The following is a 22,116-nucleotide window of genomic DNA, read 5'->3' as shown; positions in this document are numbered from 1 at the left end:
TATTAGAGCATTCGTGGAATTTTTTTAGTTTATGGTTTTTCTCTCCCAGAGTTCCTTTCAGTCTTATTTGAACCTACAACCTTGTAAGTTAGGAGAAACAGTTTACATACCTGGTTAGTGTTGGACCTGGAAATTTAACACTGGCTGCTCCACAAGTCCAGCACTATATTGCACTTCCTTAGTGATAATACTATATACCCATCCTTCAGGCTCAACTTCCCAGTTGTCATTGACTCTTTGCAACTTCTATCTAATCATTTTCCAAAATGGGATGGTCTGTTTCCTCAGTACCTAGAATTCCCTCCCTCTTTTATAGTACCCTTAATTTCGGTCAAGTTCAGGTCCATATTGGCCTCCTATTCCAACTCTTGTTATTTAGTCTGTTCTGTACATTGTGGCCAGACTTATTTTCATGAAAGATAGTTCTAATAGTGATATTCTTCCTGTATAAAAGTCTTCATTGGCGTATTTTTTTTTCATATTTGTTTATTTATTTGGTTGCCCCAGGTTGTAGTTGCAGCAGGTGGGCTCCTTAGTTGCGGCTCGCGGGCTCCTTAGTTGTGGCGTGCGAGCTCTTAGTTACGGCATGCATGTGGGATCTAGTTGCCTGACCAGGGATCGAACCCGGGCCCCCTGCATTGGGAGTGCGGAGTCTTAACCACTGGACCACCAGGGAAGTCCCCACTGGCATAATTTCTACTGAAGAAAACACATCATAGGTAGTAATTAAAGGCCCTTTTGATCTTTATTTGTATCTCTCACTGTACCTCTATATATGTACTCCAGAAAATGGGACTACTAATGGTTTCCTGTGCGTGTCTTCTGTTCTCCACCTAGAAAGCATCACCTTCAGTCTCTCTCTCCATAAAAACTTGGTTCAGATGTCATCACCTCAAGAAAACATGATGATTAACTTACTGTTCCTCTAATCTCTAGTTATTCAAAACTGCCATAGAGCTTTATCTGTACCTCCTCACTTTCTGCCTTGTATTAGTTACCTATGTCTCTTACCTCCCTTCGTAGAATGCAGGTGCAACACTGCATCTGAAACTGTTACAACCACTGTATTTAGACTTATGGCTAGCATATTTTCTTCTCTATTCCATCAATACTATATTTCTATCCTTAATTTTAATCTTACAGTGAAACATTAGTTTTCTGTTGGAATCCACCCTCTGTATTAACATTATTACCATGATTTAGCACAACCTTTAGGGCATAAGTTTAAGGTCATGCGATTGTTAGGCAGATAACACAGCAAACCCTCTACCAGTTCAGTTGTTCCCTAAAGTTTTCCTCCATTGAGACTCAGATTTCTTGATTATAACTGTTGGGCATACGGGGATAGCTCTGATTCTGTGTGGGAAATTTCTGTACTAGCAGACTCTGATGTGAAGAGTAGATAAAAGAAAATCTCTTATCTGCTACATGCTTCCTTTCTCCCAACTCTAGACTTGTTGGTAATAAAATCATATTTTCAGTGGAAAAAATATTTTTGGCAGCATCTGTGGAAGCAAAAGGATAATTATATCTACAAAATAAAATTGTACAAATGTACAGTGTCCTAAGTCACATGTTTATGGAGCCTAAAAAACAAATTCCGTAACCAAACAATTGTGGACCGTTATCCCTTTAAAATTTCTATTTTCAAACTATTTTAAAAATTAATGTTCATTATATAAAATACCTTAAGAGGGAAAATGTCATGAAGATATAAAGTTCTTTGGGTTGTTTACAACAAAAGGATTTACAACAGTTTACTAAAAATTCAGTCATAGAATTTTCATAGTCATATATATGGTAACACTTCATGAAAAATGAAGCTTTTGCTAGTTGTAACATTCTAATGAATGAATTTATTTATTTAAGTTCCCATTATGTTATGTTCATGCAATAACTTTTAGGCAGTTTGAAGAGAACACATGAAGAAGAAGATGATTTTGGAAACATGCAAGTGGCGACTGCACAGAATGGCTGATTGAAGAGCAACAGTATAGAGGATGTGAATTTCTATTTGGGAAGGAGAAAATACTACAGACAGTAATAATGTAAAATGGTAAAAACACAAGTAGTTTCTTTTCACTTATATGTTGCTTCCAGACATGTTTCTCTGCAACTTGTTGAGCAACATTTTAAGATGTCGGACTTCTGCAATAGATGGCACTGATGGTTTTATTCCTTTTTTTTTTTTAATTCTTTACAGTTTTATTATAAACAAAGAATTTTGGACTTGCAAAGAGGTATTATTGCAATAATGCACTTTTCATACTTGAAATTTATTTGTATGATATAAAGTTGTTACTTTAAACAAAATGCAAGTTAGGGGGGACTTGTTTATAAAATCTGGGTTATTTATAACAAAAAGAATTTCCTAAAGTTTGCTAAAAATTCATTTTGTTTTACGTATTACATTTTAAAAATAATTTTACAGTTCAATTTTATGATGGAGCCTCTTACAGAAACATTAACAAATGCAGGAATCTGCCACATTTCTTTTTAATATAATTCAATAGCTTAATTATCTTTTAGTTTTTTTAAACTTCTTGATCCCATCTTAATAATCTTTAAATCATGACATTAGCCATCTGTCCTTACTTTAACATGATCCAAGTATTGCTTCTTTTCCTACTACCTTCCTAATTTTATCCTATAGAAAAAAAAGTTTAATGAACAAAGGAAAATGTTTCGCTTTATAATACCAGATGCTCAAAAACAAGGAGAGTTTTAAACTCAAGTGACTTTCCTTTAGCATTCTTAAAAGCCAAATGTTGTGTTTGTTCTTTTGAGTTGTGTAGCCTGTTTTTTCTTTGTCCAAAATGGTTCTAAATAGAATATAATAAACCAGTGTAGCACTATTTTTTTCCTAAACAAAGCCCAAAAAAGAAAAGTGCCTTGCCTCATTAGAAAATATAAAAAATAAATCCTCACGTCCTCTAAATTAGTATGTAGAACAGTGAAAAGTTTTGAACGTTTTTCTGTAATTTTTTTTAAACCATAAATTAGTTCAAACTGAAAGTCTTAAGGCTTGAAGAAACCTTAGTAAATTATTTGGAATATGGAGCATTTACTCCATTCTTATGTTGTCTTAATGATTCTGTGAGATTGTTCTGGCTCAGAGAAATGCTTTTCTTTGAGGATGCATTTATTGGGGAAAAGTGATTGTGGGAGACTTCAGTGTATTATACATTAGTGTTGTAATCAGTTCTTGGCATTGCATTAATCCAAATTTCCCCCATAATTTGCATTAGCAAAGTCACTTTAGGGATCCTAGGTTCTCCATGTTTTTATTTATACATATAAAAATTGTTCTAAGAAAAACATTTTTGCTATTTTAAGTATGATGTTGGGGAGGAGAGGAGTGTTTTTAACTTTTTATAGTTGGTGATTTAGGGTAGCACAAACAAAACTCCTTTGTATCTCACTTTTCTCAGTCCTCTCTTGAGGTGCTTTACTGATGGGACTTGTAAGGTAGCAAGTTACCTACTTCGCTTTCCTCCCTAACGTGTAATAATACAGTAAAAGCTTTTTTATCCAGCAGAGCAGGAGAGTGGCAGTGAATCAAAACTGCTTTGTTAATTAAGCGTTAATTCTGCTGCCCCAGGTGGTATTCCTCTTCTTATTTCCCTTCCCTTCCTTATTTTACCACCCTAAAATAACAGCATTATTGTCAATCCCATTGTAGTCTTGTATTCTGTTGTGATTAGGTCATTGGGTATGGTGGTCTAGTATAGTCAAGATTTGCATTGAGTGTTCAGAAATTCCAGCTGGTGAAGTGCCAGATAATACAACTTTCCTGTATATAGATCATTATTGGTTAGGTCAGCAAAGATCTCTTTTGCAAACTAATAATCTGTGATGCTTCATTCCACAAAAACAGCTTAAAAGAATCTTCGTAATAGTCCATTTAGGTTTTAAAAATGAGGCAGTTAAGATTTTCTAAATTAATTTCTTAAATACACATATCCTCTCTAGTAGTCTGGCCAAGAGTACAGGTTTGGTTATTAATTTACAGTTGGTAATTTTCCACTTTTTCTAACCACTGAAATTTTTATGTTGGCACTAAAGTGCCTGCCCAGCACTGTATATTAAAGACTCTCACAAACAGTAGAAAAAAGGACTGTCATCTTCTTGAGTACAAATTAATATGGACAAAAAGTTTATTCTTTCTATAAGAATACTGCAAGTTTGTTTTATCTTGGTTTCATTCTTCCACCCAGTGTTCAACTAGTTCTTCTGGTAGCTCTTCCTATTCTTCTGTTTTGTTCCATTTCTATAATTCCTCTGTTTCCACTGATGTTTTGTGATAGCTAACTACAGTACATTTAACCAATCATAATTTATTTTCTAGAATATTTGAGTAATGTATGAGTGACCCAGCACCCAATTTTAAACATTAAATATTAACCTGGGCACAGAATTTAAAATGATATTGCATCAAAACATAGGAGAACTGCTTTATTTTCCATTTTGAAAGTATGAAACTTCAATATTGAAAATATTCAAACTGGAATGGCAGTATTCTTACCTTGTAATTTCAGTCCATTGGTTCCTGTTAATTTCTTACCAGATGTTTAAACAGCAGTTACCTTTGTTTATTTGTATCTACTCTGTGGTGGAAGTATTAAACCATGATACCCTTTGCTACCAACTCTCAACCACCTAACTTTGAGAGCAGACTATTTGTTTTGGGAGGATTTTGTGCTTCATCTGAGTTTAGAAGTAATGTCAGAAAATGTTAAGCATGTCCTTTTAAAGAAAATATAAGGTTTATAATTGTCTTATTACCATGGTAATTTAAATGAATTAGAAGTATTTAACTGCAATCTTGAATTATAAAGTTGGGATACATATATAGAGATATATATCAAAATCTCAACTTGATGTAAAGTAAATGAGCAGTTACCTGGCAGACTTTTTTTTTTCAGATAACTGTTTAATCCATAATTCCATAACAAACTTAGCTTCACTTCAATATTTATTTTGTCCATTCATCAGTGCTCCAATAGGTGAATGATAGGAAATAGCTGAAAATTACTAAAAGATTTTTTTTTTTTTTTTATTGATTAGAAAAATAAGTTTCTAGGGTCTTTGAATGCTGGATTTTTTTTTTGTCTTATCCATCCATGGCAGCTAAAAAAAAAAAAAAATCACTCAAAATATTCAGGTTTACATGCTAGCTCTCTCTCATAGGGAGTTGCCATACCTCACAGTTCAAAGTGTATTTTGTAGATCAGTAACATTATACTGACATGTAATTGCAATTTACTATGCAGCAAAAATAATTCACAAAGAAAAATAACCTACAGTGTCTATTTAGCTTTGTACAGACAATTGCTTAAGTTACTCTGCTTTTAACATCTGTACTTGGATCAAATGCTTATGTATGTATAGGAATGTCACAGTGCAAGATGCTGCTAGCTCAGGCACAAAGTATTAAAATTATTTTGTGAAGATTGGTGGTTGTATTAAAACTGGTGTGCCATTATACCTCGAAAAGATTGAAAAGCTCATTTATACTGCTTATGCCTCAGAACCTCTTTACTTAGATTGTTGTCTTCTAGGTAAAAGTAACCCAATTTTAGTCCCACACAGATTAAGAAGGATGAATGAACATTGGATATTGAGAAGCACTTAAGAGTATTTTCTAAAACATTGTGATCACACATAAAAATTATGGTCAGTACAGGGAAGGCCCAAGTTTCAGCTCAAGTATATATATTTTTTGGGGGGTGGTACGCGGGCCTCTCACTGTTGTGGCCTCTCCCGTTGCGGAGCACAGGCTCCGGACGCGCAAGCTTAGCACCCATGGCTCACAGGCCTAGCCGCTCCGTGGCATGTGGGATCTTCCCGGACCGGGGCCCGAACCCGTGTCCCCTGCATCGGCAGGCAGACTCTCAACCACTGTGCCACCAGGGAAGCCCCAGCTCAAGTATATTTTAAACAATTAGTTGAACAAGTTTGGAGTTGAAAGTGAGGAAATTTGTGAATGAAGGAAAGGGTAAGGCCACATCCATAGAACAGCTTCCAGCTCATTAAAAAAAATACTTTTTGCTTTTAGTTTTCCCCTTGTTAGCCTACCTACATAATATTCTTCATCAAATCTAAGACATCATCATTAGCATCTCTACACCATCTTTTTGATTCTACTAAAAGGCAAAAAATATTGCTGAATAAACTAAGACAAGCCACTGATCATAAAATGCATCCACATTTCCAAATGTTACATGTAAAAAAGAAAAAAAAAGTGCTTGAGAGTCAGTGAAATACAAATATATAAAATACATGGAGCAAAATAAAAATCACAATTGCCACTTCGTTATACCTTTTCAAAAGTAAACAATGCTCAAAAGTGTATATATTGAAATGTTCTATGCAGTTTTTTTCATACTCAATTTTACCCACAAAATGGCTTAGAAAAATCAAATTTCTCTGGTTAACTAAAGCTAAATACAGATCATCAGTTTCCTCAATGACACAATTTTTATGTATTACACCTTACCTACAACTCTATTTCCTGTAGGGGGGGATTTAAGATAAGACCTTAAGAACACTATTTAAAGGGATTTATTGAAATAGCCACCTTATAGTTTTACTTCAAATTGTTCAGTGGTAAGAAATGAAATAAAGCATTTAATTTTGCCTTTTATTAGGGTTTTCTTTGGTGGTGTTTTTTTCCTGGCCATGCAGCACAGTATGCGGGATCTTAGTTCCCCAACCGGGGATCGAACCCATGCCCCCTGCAGTGGGAGCGCAGAATCTTAACCACTGGACCACCAGGGAAGTCCCTATTAGGTTTATTTGTTAACAGAGGTTTTAAATTACCAGACTGTACCTAGTACAGCTGGTGTTATCAAGGTTATAGGACTCCTAAAAAAGCAAAACTTAGCTTTGTTGCTTTCACTAGGGACAGATCAATTCATCTGCCTATATCATCAGCAGGTGAGTAGTACACCCTCTGTTGGTGAAGAATTTCTGTTGTTTTAGAAAGCCGACTTTAGCTTTACTGCATGGAGGGAAGTCTGGAATCTAGTTGAGGTAGGTGAGAATCAAAGGGATGAGAAACAGGTGATCTTTACTTTCTAAGCTCCTTTTACAAAAGGTACACAAAACTAAGATTTTATGAACCATGACTTGACCTAATAATTCAATAGACAACTCAAGAAAAGCACAGAAAACATTTAGATTCTAACAAAAGACTATTCATATGAACAGGTTTAATATAACATGAAATGTAAAAGATTCGAACCAGTAGTGAAGTATCTAATTCTTATTTCAACTTAAAAAAAATAATTAAAATAAATAAAATCAAAATAGGATAGTGACCAGAATAGTACCATTATAATCACATTAAATAGAAAAGCGTCCATCAACATTTTAAGAATGTAATAAATGCAGTATGATACATTTTAAAGTACTCCACTCAATTTTGTAATCCATTTTCATAAAAATGTTACTCAGAAGAGAGGCTCGGACACCCCTGGAAAAATGAGAAATCAGCTTAGAAATACATAATATGCCAGGATTTACTAATTCACCGTTAAAAAGTACCTTATATTTCTCTTAGATATTTTAAACAAATGAATAATTATTACATTTCACATATAAGACAGGTGGTACTTCAGCTACATTAGAATTATATCAACTTTTAGATGTACATTTAAATTGTCACATTTTATAAGAAGTTAATTTTCATTTCTCCTTATTTTAAAGGCTCACCAGGTTTGCCAGTATAGTATTAGGATCAGCAAATGTTGGACTGAACTACATTTAGTTATAATATGTCTAACATCCAATTTCACGTAATATATGTGAAATGATACACCCCTAAGTGGTATTTAGATATATTTCTTTGAAAAAAATATTAATTTTATGAATGTGATAAGAAACAGCCTTATTCACTGTATGCTTTTTTTTTTTAATGAGCAGTACAGATAGCAGACATATAACTTCTTACTACCTATACTGACTACTAAGAAATAAAGCCGAACTTTAGAAAAATACAATGCAAGAAAAGATTCAAGTTAAAAATATACTCCTTTGGTTAAAAATCATCCCCTTAACAATTTCATCTGTAATCTAAACTCAGCATGTCTCACCAGCCCAAAGTAATCTTCTAAATGTCATTATACTTGTATTACAGTGTTTTTTTCAATCCAGTATTTATTGGAGGTCACTGGGTTGCGGCAACAAAATACTTTAACTCTAGGAAGAGAGTGTAGCCTTGTTGCATCAGCTCCTTTGACAGATGTCTTTCTTAAAAGGTTTTACTTTAGAAACCTCTGACACATGTAGTTTTCTTCAGATACTGTATATCCAAACTTTTTATAGAAACCAGCGTTTTGTGGTAGACATTCAAGGGTAATCTTATAACAGTTCAATTTCTTGCTTAGCAAAGTAAGGGTTGATAATAACCTGAAATTAAAGAAAAAAAGGTAGGCAAGGCATAGAGCATTTGTTAATAAAAATGGATTTTAGTAACAATGTGAGTGAATATCACATAAAACTTCAAGTTTTTATTACAAATAGGTTTATTAGATCATGGCCCTTCCCACTATATTCATTTAAACATTCAAATTGTAAGTGGTTAAACATTTAAATCACCCAAAGCATTTGATTTTGTTTCAAATATACTTTAGTAATCTCCAGCCCATTAATAAATAGAACAAATATTATCCTAAACCCTGAACTCACCCTAAACCCTCTTTAAAAATAGGTTTTAACATTAATATTAACACCAAAGACTAGAAACCTTTTAAAAAATATGGCCAAAATTAATCTTTTTCCCTAGATCTATTCAAACTATTTAGGAATAGCCAACATAAAATGGGTAAATAATTGCTTTGTTCTTTATCATTTTTAAAGTTACTTAAATATTTGTGAAAGAATGTATTAGGTTAACTCTGGATTGGTTGTAACAAGTGTAAACAAGTATAACAAGTGTAAACAAAGCAAAAATGTATACATCTTTATAAAAACTAGGAAAGATCTACAAAAATTTACCAGAAGGGTTTTCTCATGTTGTATAGATTGAAAAATCTTATTCTGAAGACAGAACCTCTTGATTGAAGTTACACAATTATAAAAGGCATGACTAAGTTACATGGACTAGAAATACTAGAAATTGGTCTCTTTCATTCACTGATGTATACCAAAGACCTTGAATAGTATCTGGCATATAGCAGGTGCTTAATATTTACTGAGTGAATTCCTTAAAACTCAGAAGGGATAATATTAAAAAGCAAGTTCTATTTTATAAATAAGCAATAAACCTATGAAACTTACTTTAAAAGATTTAGATAAATGTATAGAGGATTACACTGTGAAGGCTGTTTCAGTACATGCTTCTAAAACTTTGTAACTGAGAACATTTCCTTTGTTTTTAAATATGACAGAGAAACGGACAAATTACTTGGCTCACCAAAAGTTTCTGTTTCCTACTACTATAAGAGTACTACTGGGGCTTCCCTGGTGGCGCAGTGGTTGAGAGTCCGCCTGCCAATGCAGGGGACATGGGTTCGTGCCCCAGTCCGGGAAGATCCCACATGCCACGGAGCGGCTGGGCCCGTGAGCCATGGCCACTGAGCCTGCGCGTCCAGAGCCTGTGCTTCCGCAACGGGAGAGGCCACAACAGTGAGAGGCCCGCGTACCGCAAAAAAAAAAAAAAAAAAAAGTACTACTATTAAAAGTTAATAACTAAGGTGTTGCTGTTTTAACAGTACACTTCCAATTTCCAACTTTATGGTAAAAATTATATAAAAATACCTTATTTCTTCATTAAATTCAGTCTAAGCTATGGAGTGAGAATGAGTTCATAATTAATGATGCTTAAAAAACTTCAAACAGTAAAACACTTTTAAAAAAGTATCTTGCAAGAAACTGTAAACTGAAACACAAAGAGTATCTAATTTATCCAGGGTTACCTTGTTTCTGCCTACTTACAATTTGCCAAGCTGCTTTCCTCTGCATTCATCACTAACAACAACATCTTCTACTCTTCCTCTCTGAAAATATTTACAATGTTTAAAGGACTAAGCATGTAGTTTTGTTTTAGTTAAATCAACAAGTGACAGTAAGAATTGATAAGTGTTTTGTAAACCTGAACTTTGCAAAATGCAAAGTTTTTTAACTTACTATTATAGAGGAGATAATACAATCAATCAATTTGTGGCCTAATTTTGCTTTGTCTGTATCTTAAACCTTCCCACCCCATTATTTTAAAGCAAGTCTCAAAATCCACATCACCAAAATGTAATCTTGTCATGAATGTACTACATCCATCATCCTACTCCTTGCTTAATTGCAATTTATTTCAGACATCCAAATACAGTTTATTAATTTCTAGTACAGAAACCACACCAAAATTCATACTTCACAGAATAATTCCAAGTGTTTTCTATCATATTCTCATTGGATTACCTAGGTTTTGTTTTCTTTACTATTTCATGTGAGTCATGAGGAGTGAAGGAAATCTACAGGCATTAGAAGTGCCACAATTAGAACGGAATATATTATTCTGAACCCTTTACCACTGGGAAACTGATGGGAATTTGTGTTAGTGTAGTATATTCAAAGTATTGTTTTTGAATAAAAATTAGCATTAGAGATTCCAAACATTACCGCCAAATTCCACGATGCTGACTCGATTTCTCTTTGTGTATACCAATTCTACACCTTACAGAACAATTTTTAGCAAACAATTCATATTATTAACACATTTTCTTCCTCATAACTCTTAGAAGACAATGGGAAATTGACTGTTACTAAGTGATTTCTAAGAAGCAAAACTTTTATTCTAGCCAATATTTAGCTCTCTCATTTTACAATAAAAAGCAGTGGGAAAACAGACTTGTCTAATGGTAACTCAAAGTCGATTTTGCTAGAAAACACATATCCATTTTACTCATAAGCATTAATATGAACACATACCTTAGCACAGGAATGGATGAATTTATGTTCTATTATCAGAGTTGCTGTAGCAACTATCTGTCCTAAAGTTATATCTTCCACAACTGTAACATAATAATCCCCAGATTTCTTCATGTGCTCAAAAGATTCTGTGGAAATTGGAAAATAGTGTTATGTGGCAGACATTAAACTTTATTAGGTGCCAGAAAAATACTAGAATTAGCTTACTTCAATAAATATTATTGAATATTTATAGCTATTTTACCACAGTAATTTTAAAGAAAATATCAATTATTAAAAATGATCAAGTAGTTGAAATATCAGCAATCAATATCAACTGGGACATAGTCCATACATTTAAAAACTCTTCTAGCAAAATAAGGTAAGACTAAGATAGCTATTTTAGATGAACAGCACTTAAAATACAAATAAATTGTACATGTTGCCATTTCTGTGATTAGTGTATGAAAACTTTTATATCTTCATTACTAGTTAACTTTAAATTGATTAACGTTTTCACTTAACAGATATTCACACAGAACAAAACTCTTTGCAAATTTTAATAAGAGAATGTTTATGTGTCTCCATTCTTTAATTTTTAGTCTTTTGATTTTAAAATAACTTGACAAAGTAGTTTTCAATTTTCCCTTTGTGCTCTCAAGTGTTCCATGATTACATGACCTGTTTTAGAAATAGAGTCATCATTTTTGTTTGCTTTGAAAGCACCTTGTGAAGTAGATAAAAAAGTAAGTCTTCATTTCCCAGCTTTTCCCAAAGCCACATAGCAAACAGGAGCAAAAGTGGAATAAATATCTTCCCCTCAAATTGACTTTTAGTACTTATATTGATGAAATAACATGATTTTTCATCTAATCTGATATGCCTGCAAAGAAGAATTCAAGAATAAAAACTGAGCCTAACAGTCTCAACATACTGTTTATTTCCACAGTCTTGTTCTAGTAATGGGTCTGGAGTGGGAAGAAATAACATGATTTTTCATCTAATCTGATATGCCTGCAAAGAAGAATTCAAGAATAAAAACTGAGCCTAACAGTCTCAACATACTGTTTATTTCCACAGTCTTGTTCTAGTAATGGGTCTGGAGTGGGAAGAAATAAATTCAGTGAAGGAAAAGAAACAATGAGAATCAGGAAATAATAATCTTCATCTCAGGAAGGTCATATAGAGTACAAAATAAAATTACCTATTGAAGGAAATGAAGAAAATAGGAAGACACTGTTAAGAGCATTGGATGGAGTCAGGAAGGTTGTAGTTCTTTTCTTACCAATAACTTCCTGTGATCTTGGGAAGTCATTTGACCTCTCTTTTAATTTCCATCCTCTCATATGTATTAAAAAGGGGGAGGGATGAACTAAAAGATACCTGCCAACCTTAAAATTCAATATAAATGAACCAAAAAATAAATTTAGAACATATTTTCTTACATTTTTGATTGGGTGATGAAATTTCTGTGAAATGACCTAACCACATGAAAGGTAAACACTACAATAAAAAACACTCTCTAAGGTTGCCACACAGGCTCTGTGCTACAGTAATGATCTAAAAGTAGCCAGGTATTTTGTAAAACATGGTAGTTGCTACAATTGGATTCTAAAACAGTTCAGCTACATTAAACATTTAAATAAGAAAACAGCTAATTTGTTATTTGAATAATTTCGAGCTATTTGAACAAAACCACAAGTAGACACTGAATAGAGCTCTAAACAAAAATAAAATCTTGTTTCCCTTTATTTCTTTTCCTTCAGGAAAAAGAGACTGTAGGACTTACTCATAAATTGTTCCGGGTTGACAACTCCAGTCTCTGTCAGCTGACCTAGTACCTTAAAAAAACCTAGTTTTGAAAAACAGATTTCAAGTCATGAGAACAGCAAATGAAATATATATCAAAAGAAGTAATGTGTCAAGCTGGTGAGCAATTATTTTTTCAAAACTTTATGTAATGAACTATTTTAAAATATTAAACTGAAACCCATTATTCTTTCTATTATCACTACGTAAAACAAATAGTAGTAGGTTTTACCAATGTTTTTGCCTGCATAACATTTCTGGAATAGTGCTGACCTTAATACTCAATATTTACAGAACCAGCATGTACAGTTTTCAATGTAATTTGCATTACATTCAACACAAGGGATGCCGAATTTTCCCAAATATGTGCTTTGGTTTTACTTAAAAATGCAAGATTCTCATTATGACCAAATATGATACTATTTATAAAATAAAATATAAATAACATTGTTGAGACTACAGTTTTTAAAGATTCCTGATTAATTTCATTAATGTTACTTTAAATTAATGTGAATAGCATAGAATGTTGAGAATCTTAACTTCTATACACCCAATAATTAATATGACCAAAATATAATAGTTTCTTAAGATTTCCTACCAAGAAGAAAACTGTAAAAAGTTGATTTTTGATTACTGAAATTTAAGGAAATCATTTTGGAGAATTTAGATGTTAAAAAAAGGAATACATGTAGACAAAACCTTTTGCAACTTATCCAAGGCAAATTATCTTTATCCTCATTCCCTATCCAGCTTCTTAGAGAAGATTCTTCCTTACGTGTCATTATACAAGATAATTTCCCCTTTTTGGCTGCTTAATTAGGAAGGAACACTGTTGTACTTAAGTCATTTGAAATACTGTAATACAGTACTGTAATACAGTAACATCTGGTCTGTACACATTGGAATTGAGTTCTCAGTCACTTTAAAATTTAAGCACAAAGAATAATATATAAGTCCAATAGTATTTTTAAAAATTATAGGCATCATCATCGTGTTTGTGGAGAACACAGAATGCTAACTATAAGTCTAACCAGAATTTGTAAACTGAGTCCATACCTCTATTTAAATCAGCAGTACAAAGAGGCCTCAAAACCAAACCTTCTCCAGGATGTGTTGGGGAAATGGCTGGAGAAAATGTAGCTGTATTCTGACTCCAGTCCACTTCTTTGAGTAGACTTGGGTCAAACATAGGCGTTTCATCAGGTTTCATCTTTGCAGTAAGGTCTAAAATAAAATTTTAAATGTTAAGCCATTTTGTTTAATAGAAGATTGTTGATTGTCAAGAATGTCAATTTCTTTCTTTTTTTTTTTTTTTTTTTGCGGTACGCGGGCCTCTCACCCCTGTGGCCTCTCCCGTTGCGGAGCACAGGCTCCGGACGCGCACCCAGCGGCCATGGCTCACGGGCCCAGCCGCTCTGCGGCACGTGGGATCCTCCCGGACCAGGGCACGAACCCGTGTCCCCTGCATCAGCAGGCAACTCTCAACCACTGCGCCACCAGGGAAGCCCAAGAATGTCAATTTCTTAATAAAAATTAATGCAATTAGAAAAATTCTTTAACAGGTATGCAAGATATTTTATTTTAGCCTATCCTGACTCTAACATCAAATGCCACAGCTAGAGCTCTATAGAAAACTCACAGATTCTATCAAACAGTAAACAAGTAACTAAATTTAGAAGTTTTACACTTGAAAACTCCATTTTCTAATAGGACCTTTAAAGCATTTTTTCCTCTGGGTCAGTGCTACTAGTGTAGCACTGTGAATAGCTGACTTTTCAGGAGCTCGTTTTTTTTTTTTTTTTACGTTATTTAATTTTATTATTGGGCTAAGGAGTAACTCATCAGTTTTTTACCTGACACTAAAGAAGACTTACTGGGCGTGTAACTTTTTTTAAAAATTATTAACCATGAACAGAAAATTCTCTGCATTCACTGGAATATTTGGTCTCAGCTATGACAGATTCACACCAAGACTATCTACTGGATTTTGTTTTCACAGCAGTCTTTCTAAAAATCTGTAAGTTTCTCAGCTACATCTAAGCAGCTTAAGAATAGCCAGTGTCACAAAAACAGAAATATAGATCAATGGAACAGGATAGAAAGCCCAGAGATAAACCCACACACATATGGTCACCTTATCTTTGATAAAGGAGGCAAGAATATACAATGGAGAAAAGATAGCCTCTTCAATAAGTGGTGCTGGGAAAACTGGAGAGCTACATGTAAAAGAATGAAATTAGAACACTCCCTAACACCATACACAAAAAGAAACTCAAAATGGATTAAAGACCTAAATGTAAGGCCAGATGCTATCAAACTCTTAGAGGAAAACACAGGCAGAACACTCTGACATAAATCACAGCAAGATCCTTTTTGACCCACCTCCTAGAGAAATGGAAATAAAAACAAAAATAAACAAATGGGACCTAATGAAACTTAAAACCTTTTGCACGGCAAAGGAAACCAGAAACAAGATGAAAAGACAACCCTCATAATGGGAGAAAATACTTGCAAATGAAGCAACTGACAAAGGATTAATCTCCAAAATTTACAAGCAGCTCATGCAGCTCAATATCAAAAAAATAACCCAATCCAAAAATGGGCAGAAGCCCTAAATAGATATACAGATTGCCAACAAACACATGAAAGAATGCTCAACATCATTAATCATTAGAGAAATGCAAATCAAAACTACAATGAGATATCTCACACTGGTCAGAATGGCCATCATCAAAAAATCTAGAAACAATAAATGCTGGAGAGGGTGTGGAGAAAAGGGAACCCTCTTGCACTGCTGGTGGGAATGTGAATTGATACAGCCACTATGGAGAACAGTATGGAGGTTCCTTAAAAAACTAAAAATAGAACTACCATACGACCCAGCAATCCCGCTACTGGGCATGTACCCTGAGAAAACCATAATTCAGAAAGAGTCGTGTACCACAATGTTCACTGCAGCTCTATTTACAATAGCCAATACATGAAAGCAAACTAAGTGCCCATCAACAGATAAATGGATAAAGAAGATGTGGCACATGCATACAATGGAATATTACTCAGCCATAAAAAGAAACGAAATTGAGTTATTTGTAGTGAGGTGGATGGACCTAGAGTCTGTCATACAGAGTGAAGTAAGTCAGAAAGAGAAAAGTACTGTATGCTAACACATATATATGGAATCTAAAAAACAAACAAAAAAAAGTCATGAACCTAGGGACAAGACGGGAATAAAGATGCAGACCTACTAGAGAATGGACTTGAGGATACGGGGAGGGGGAAGGGTAAACTGGGACAAAGTGAGAGAGTGGCATGGACATATATACACTACCAAATGTAAAATAGCTAGTGGGAAGCAGGTGCATAGCACAGGGAGATCAGCTCGGTGTTTTGCGACCACCTAGAGCGGTGGGATAGGGAGGGTGGGAGGAAGGGAGATGCAAGAGGGAAGAGATGGGGATATATGTATATGTATAACTGATTCACTTTGTTATAATGCAGAAACTAACACACCACTGTAAAGCAATTATACTCCAATAAAGATGTTAAAAAAAATAGCCAGTGTTTTTCATACTATTGAAAAATGATCAATTACGGTATTTTCCTCTCTTTTGAACATTCAGAAATGGTCAGGTTCTTATTAGGTGTGGTCTAATAAAACTGAGACTTGGGCTTCCCTGGTGGCGCAGTGGTTGAGAGTCCACCTGCCGATGCAGGGGACACGGGTTCGTGCCCCGGTCCGGGAAGATCCCACATGCCGTGGAGCAACCAGGACCGTGAGCCACAACTGCTGAGCCTGCGCGTCTGGAGCCTGTGCTCCGCAAGAGGCCGCGATAGTGAGAGGCCCGTGCACCGCGATGAAGAGTGGCCCCCACTTGCCACAACTAGAGAAAGCTCTTGCACAGAAATGAAGACCCAACACAGCCAAAAATAAATAAATAAATAAATATTAAAAAAAAAAAACAGACTTAAATAAGATATAATGATAGAAAGAATGAAAAACATATGAAGCATAAAAATGGCTGGGGGGGGGGGGGGGCGGTGCTTCCCTGGTGGCGCAGTGGTTAAGAATCTGCCTGCCAATGCAGGGGACACAGGTTCAAGCCCTGGTCCGGGAAGATTCCACATGCCACGAAGCAACTAAGCCCATGTGCCACAACTACTGAGTCTGCGCTCTAGAGCACGCGAGCCACACCTACTGAAGCCTGTGCGCCTAGAGCCCGTGCTCCGCAACAAGAGAAGCCACTGCAGTGAGAAGCCTGCACACCACAACAAAGAGTAGCCCATGCTCGCCGCAACTAGAGAAAGACCGCACGCAGCAATGAAGACCCAACGCAGCCAAAAAGAGAAAAAAAAGGCTGGTGGGGCACACTTCTGTGGAACAGAGCTGCTGGAGGAAAGTCTTTCTAACAATTATTAGGAGATTGTAAGGCAACCCTGAACTTTGATTTGTAAGCCCATGCCCAGCTAAAGAAACCATAGTTGACCCTTGAACAACATGGGTTTAGGGTGCCAATCCTCCACACAGTCAAAAATGCGCAGTCGAAAAATCATGTATAACCTATAGTCAGCCCTCTGTATCTGCAGTTCCATATCCGTGGATTTAACCAACCTTGGAATGTGTAGTACTGTAATATTTACTGTTGAAAAAAATGTGTATGTAAGTGGATCCTTGCAGTTCAAACCCGTGTTGTTAAGGGTCAACTGTATTCTATTTGATACCTGCCTGTACTTCTTTGAAACAAAGAATTTAAAGATATATATCCATAACATACTACCATAAAACAAAAAAGCAATGCCAGAAAAATTAAAGTCCATTTAATAACAGATCAATTTCCCCAATAACCCAACTCCCAGATGTTCCCTATTTCATAAGTCACAATATGCTTAAGGGCAACTATTCTTAAGTTTTCCTTAAAGGTCGACTGAACTGTATAACCCTATGTAACTATTATATATAGGTAATATATATATATACTCTGCTGCAGTATAGCAGAGGCTTTGGGAAGGTACTGTGATGTAATAATAGAAGTTAACATTTGTTCAGCACTTATGTGCCAGCATTGTTCAAAGAACTTTACACATTACTAATTCACTTACTATAACAATCCTACAGGGTAGGGATGATTATTATCTCCATTTCAACAGCTGAGGAAATGCAGGTGTAGACAAGTTAAGTAACTTGCCCAAGGTCACAGAATTAGCAAAGCTGAAATTGAAACCTAGACATGGAAAGAGCATGAGCTCTGGAGTCAGACCTGGTGTTCAAACATCAACTGTGTGATGATGGCTAAGGAAGTTAAACTGAGAATGTTTCCTCATTTGTAAAATGGAGATGAAATTGTTAGAAGAAATGAATTACTGTATACAAGTACCTAACAGTGCCTGGCACAGGGCAAGTGTTCAACAAGATACATTGACACTTCAGTTAGCAACTAATTTTAAATTTATTTTTATACGTTCTTGTTAACTTTGTTCACCTTTAAATTAATTCGTGAGTCAGGCACTGTGCTGGGTACAGGAGCTACAAAAAGATGATCTATTATGTTTATGTTAAACTGAAAGTTAGCATTCTTAGAAAGGAAAGAAAGAACTTAAAAATAATAGTTACTATGTAGAATACTGAGAGGTTTGTTTTCTTTCCCTCAAAAAGGACTCAGTAAAAACTATGCCTGGATCTAAGAATAGTAATGAAAGGAAATTGTGATGATTAAAACAATCATTCATAAAATTTAACAAGCTTATGGTCCACTTGAAACAGATTTTTTGTAGATTAATTTTAGTGCATGCACTTTAGTATTTGCCCCTGATAATTGGACCCCTGAGGCTTTTGAGAGTACTCTAATCTGAAAGATGGATAACAAAATTGTTTTTCAGGTATACAGATAAACAGGCTAAATATTTACCAATAAAGTAAAATGTGTACATTAAGTGCAGAAGTCAGAAAGTATTACAAATTTAAGTTCTTCAAGACAACATACCATTTAAACATTTTGATGTTCATGCTATTTAACATACAGTTGTAAGCATGAAGTTTAAAGAAAGCTCAAAAGGAAATGTGGATGGACATTAAGATAATTTAAAGTTAACTAGATTTCGTCTTCCTATAAAGTTGCCTGAGTTTACAATGAAATGTGCCTAGAAAACTCGCAAAATAGGGTTAATAATTTCTGAGAGAGAGGGGAGAGGTACACAGGAGGAGAATTAGGATTATGAAGCCTTTAAAGAATTTTAAACAGTAAATACTAATATTTTCCTGTGCTTTTCTTTAATCGATGGTCTGATTCCATGAATGATAAAAATAAATGATACTGGCTAATATTTATTGAGTACTTTATATACAAATGAAAATACAATGAAAGATCTATCAGACTAGAAAGCAGGCACAGTAACTAGCTCAAGATAACAGAGCAAATAAGGAACAGTGAGGATTCGCAACCAGGTAGCAGGGCCAGCTTCAAGGACACAGGGCCCCACACTTAATTCTCTGCTGCCACTGTCGAAATTGTTAATGTTGCCACAAATTATGCAACCATTCCTGCATGACTCCAGACTCTATACTCTGTAGTACGGAAGAGGCACTAGTGAAGGTGAATTCTCCACTTTATTGCGCAAGAGTTTAAAATTTAGTCAAAGCAGCACTTATATTTGGAAAGTAAGAATTTCAGGCTAGTTAAAGTACTTAATGCATTCTGGATAGAAATAAGAATCCATATTCTTATGGCAATCAAAAATTAATATCAGGGGACTTCCCTGGCAGTCCAGCGGTTAAGACTTAGCCTCCCATCGCAGGGGGTGCAGGTTTGATCCCTGGTTGGGGAGCTAAGATCCCACATGCCTCGTGGCCAAAATACCAGAACATAGAACAGAAGCAATATTGTAACAAATTCAATAAAGACTTTAAAAATGGTCCACATCAAAAAAACTTTAAAAAAATTAATATCAAAATGTTTATATGAGCTATTTTACAAAACAGAGCCATACTTAAGGTTACCTTCTTTTATCTTATTCTGTCCCCATACAGTAAATTCTGCTGGTGCCCAATTAATATGCTGGGCAAGTTAAAGTAAGATGTGATTTGATACTAAATTTCAAAAGCATTTATAAAAGAGCAAAACAGGTAAATTTATTTGGTTTACAAAAGAAATAATTTTCAGCATCTTAAAGTGCCCGCAGTTACCACAATATAGGAAATGTCAGTAAACAGAAACGCACAGTTGTTTGAAGCTGAATTTCACGATTATCATTGGGGTCTTATTTTGTTTTGTTTCTTTTGGTTTTGCTTTTTTTGGTTTTTTTGGCCACGCTGCTTGTGGGATCTTAGTTCCCCAACCAGGGATCTAACCTGGGCCTACAGCAGTGAAAGTGCCGAGTCTTAACCACTGGACCGCCAGGGAATTCCCTCACTGGGGTCTTATTTTGAAGATTTTAGATTAATTTTAAAAAGTAAACCCTAACCCTTCTTAAGTATTTCTCAAGTACCTTTTCTGTTTACCTACTAAGTTAACAAGCATCTAAAGGCCCATATATGCCTAACCTTAGCCCAATAAATGCCTAGTGAATGAATAACGAATGGTATAAGACTTATCTGGAGATCACATTTCAGAATATCTAGAAGAAAAAAAGATTACCAAACTGCTACAAGTGATATCACAAAAACCATACACCAAATTCATTTTTACTAAGATCACATCAGGTTTTCAGTCGGTTGACCATTCTTTGGACACAGTTTCAACAGGTTTCTCAGCATCTATAGTGCACTAGAATATACAAGGGGAGGAGCTGCTGTTAGAATCAAGCAACTGAGAGCAACAAGTAATAAGATACTGGGAATGAAGATTTCAAAAGTTGATATAAAAATTTAAAAAAACAATCTAATGTCAAATCTAAATGGACTTTACATATCTCAAGAGCTTTCAGGGCATTACTGTATGACTTCAGTACATGGTTAAAGCAGGAAGGGGGCCCGTGTGCTGTTTGAGACTTTGGGGTTCGTCTACATACATTTTATAACTATTTCAATAGTAATTTGACTGAATTGTGAATCTAAAGAACACTTCATTCGGTGATGATTTTAATAGGCCTAGCTATATTTATTAAATTATTCAATTACACTTCAGTTGAGAATTTTTAAATTTCCTGATAGTTTATTTGATCCCTGTGACTTAGGCATTATTCCCAGTCTACCCATGAGCAAGCTGGAGCACGTGGAACTTTCAGTACTTGACCCCAAGGTAACACAGCCAATGAGTGAATTGGGACTAAATCCTCCGATGTTGTTCTCCCGTCTTGAGCTCTACAGTACCATACTCAATAGAAGCCAATATTTACATCATCGTGCCAGACAGGGACGTGTCTCCCCTATTCTAAAAAATGTCAGTGAATCCTGCCTAATGAAACTGACCTAAATGATTTCTTGAGGTCCATTCTAGGATTTATTCACGAGTGTATATCCTAACAAAACTATAGTCGCCCTTCAATTTTTTATGAAATTTTAAGAGTTCGATTTACATAAACAGCTCCTATAAGAGAAATCACAGTACTCAGTGTTTCTAGGGGTAGAAGCCCCCGGAAGAGACAAAGGATGTCCGTCTTTCCTGCGGTGAAAACCCCGATTTAGTCAGTGCAGGTGATCTTCGGAGCAGAATCATGTCCTCAAGTGGCTCCTGACCGCCGTGGGGTGCTACGCGGAAAGGAACGGTGGAAAACAGGGCCAGAGGCGTTCGTGCCCATTTCAAAACCGATGGCGGCAGAGACTGTGAACAACTGTCCAATCCCCCACGCTAAAGCCTGACGAACGAAAAATTAGTTTCGACCTCAGTCTCTGTTCCTGCCTGCTAGGGCCACCTCCTGCACGGCTGGACCACTGGCCATCATCCCTAACCTCTGCTCCACACGTGTGTCCGCTCAACTTGCTCCAAACTGCCCTCTACGCCCTCATACGCACCCAGCTGGCGAAGATAAATGCCCGGCTCCCCGAACGGAACCTCCCCCCGCCCCGGACCGGGCCTAGCCCGCCTCGCCCGGGGGGTAGCAGTCACACCTGTTTGATAAATCTGAAGGGCAGGCCCCAGCCGGCACCCAGGGCATCCGGCCGGGCCCAGCTCTCTCTCCCCGACCCCCGGTCCCCCTCACCCGTAGAGACCTGCAGTCGGCGCTCCTCTCCAGGCCCGTCGGATTCTCACCCACCCGGGTACACAGCACTAGATCCACATCCGGCTTCAGCGGCAGCCCCACCTCCTCCACCTCCGGCTCTACAGTCTCCCGCAAGGCCGCTGCTCCGCGAGCCGCCGCCAGGACGTGGCAGCACCGACACCTCCAGCCCGCCCCTGCCCGCTTACGTAGGCCGCTTGCAGGCGGAGGAGGCAACTGCGGGCGGAGGCGGGGTCGAGAGCCTGGGGGCCG

At 36.1% G+C, this 22,116-nt stretch overlaps 2 protein-coding genes across 8 annotated transcripts in view; one reads left to right on the top strand and one right to left on the bottom strand.

The window, feature by feature from the left end:
* The window catches only part of STYX (serine/threonine/tyrosine interacting protein), a 42,422-nt gene extending 26,338 nt beyond the window's left edge, over positions 1-16,084 (top strand). For 5 of the 6 annotated variants that reach the window (XM_067735577.1, XM_067735563.1, XM_067735595.1 and 2 more), the window contains one exon: positions 1,905-2,313. In XM_067735577.1, coding sequence (XP_067591678.1) covers positions 1,905-1,978 — 74 coding nt within the window. In that variant the 3' untranslated portion in view covers positions 1,979-2,313. Of the gene's footprint in view, positions 1-1,904; positions 2,314-12,671; positions 12,835-14,083 lie in introns of those variants that run through there. The other variant, XR_010942929.1, reaches the window with a different exon arrangement.
* Positions 2,180-22,057, bottom strand: GNPNAT1 (glucosamine-phosphate N-acetyltransferase 1). 2 transcript variants are annotated; one of them, XM_067735618.1, is made up of 6 exons: positions 21,847-22,057; positions 13,771-13,938; positions 12,695-12,757; positions 10,927-11,054; positions 9,940-10,001; positions 2,180-8,412 (listed from the first exon to the last, which is right to left on the bottom strand). In XM_067735618.1, the coding sequence occupies exons 2-6, from the start codon at positions 13,922-13,924 to the stop codon at positions 8,265-8,267; spliced, it is 555 nt and encodes a 184-aa protein (XP_067591719.1). In that variant the 5' UTR covers positions 13,925-13,938; positions 21,847-22,057; the 3' UTR covers positions 2,180-8,264. The 2 variants fall into 2 exon arrangements, with proteins under 2 accessions (XP_067591719.1, XP_067591728.1); XM_067735627.1 differs by having other exon boundaries at positions 21,857-22,057.
* Between the last annotated feature and the right edge of the window lie 59 nt (positions 22,058-22,116).

Source organism: Pseudorca crassidens, chromosome 1 (genome assembly GCF_039906515.1).
Source record: "Pseudorca crassidens isolate mPseCra1 chromosome 1, mPseCra1.hap1, whole genome shotgun sequence".
Lineage (NCBI taxonomy): Eukaryota > Metazoa > Chordata > Mammalia > Artiodactyla > Delphinidae > Pseudorca > Pseudorca crassidens.
The sequence above is the reverse complement of the archived record's forward strand: the minus strand, read 5'-3'. Positions and strand labels throughout refer to the sequence as shown.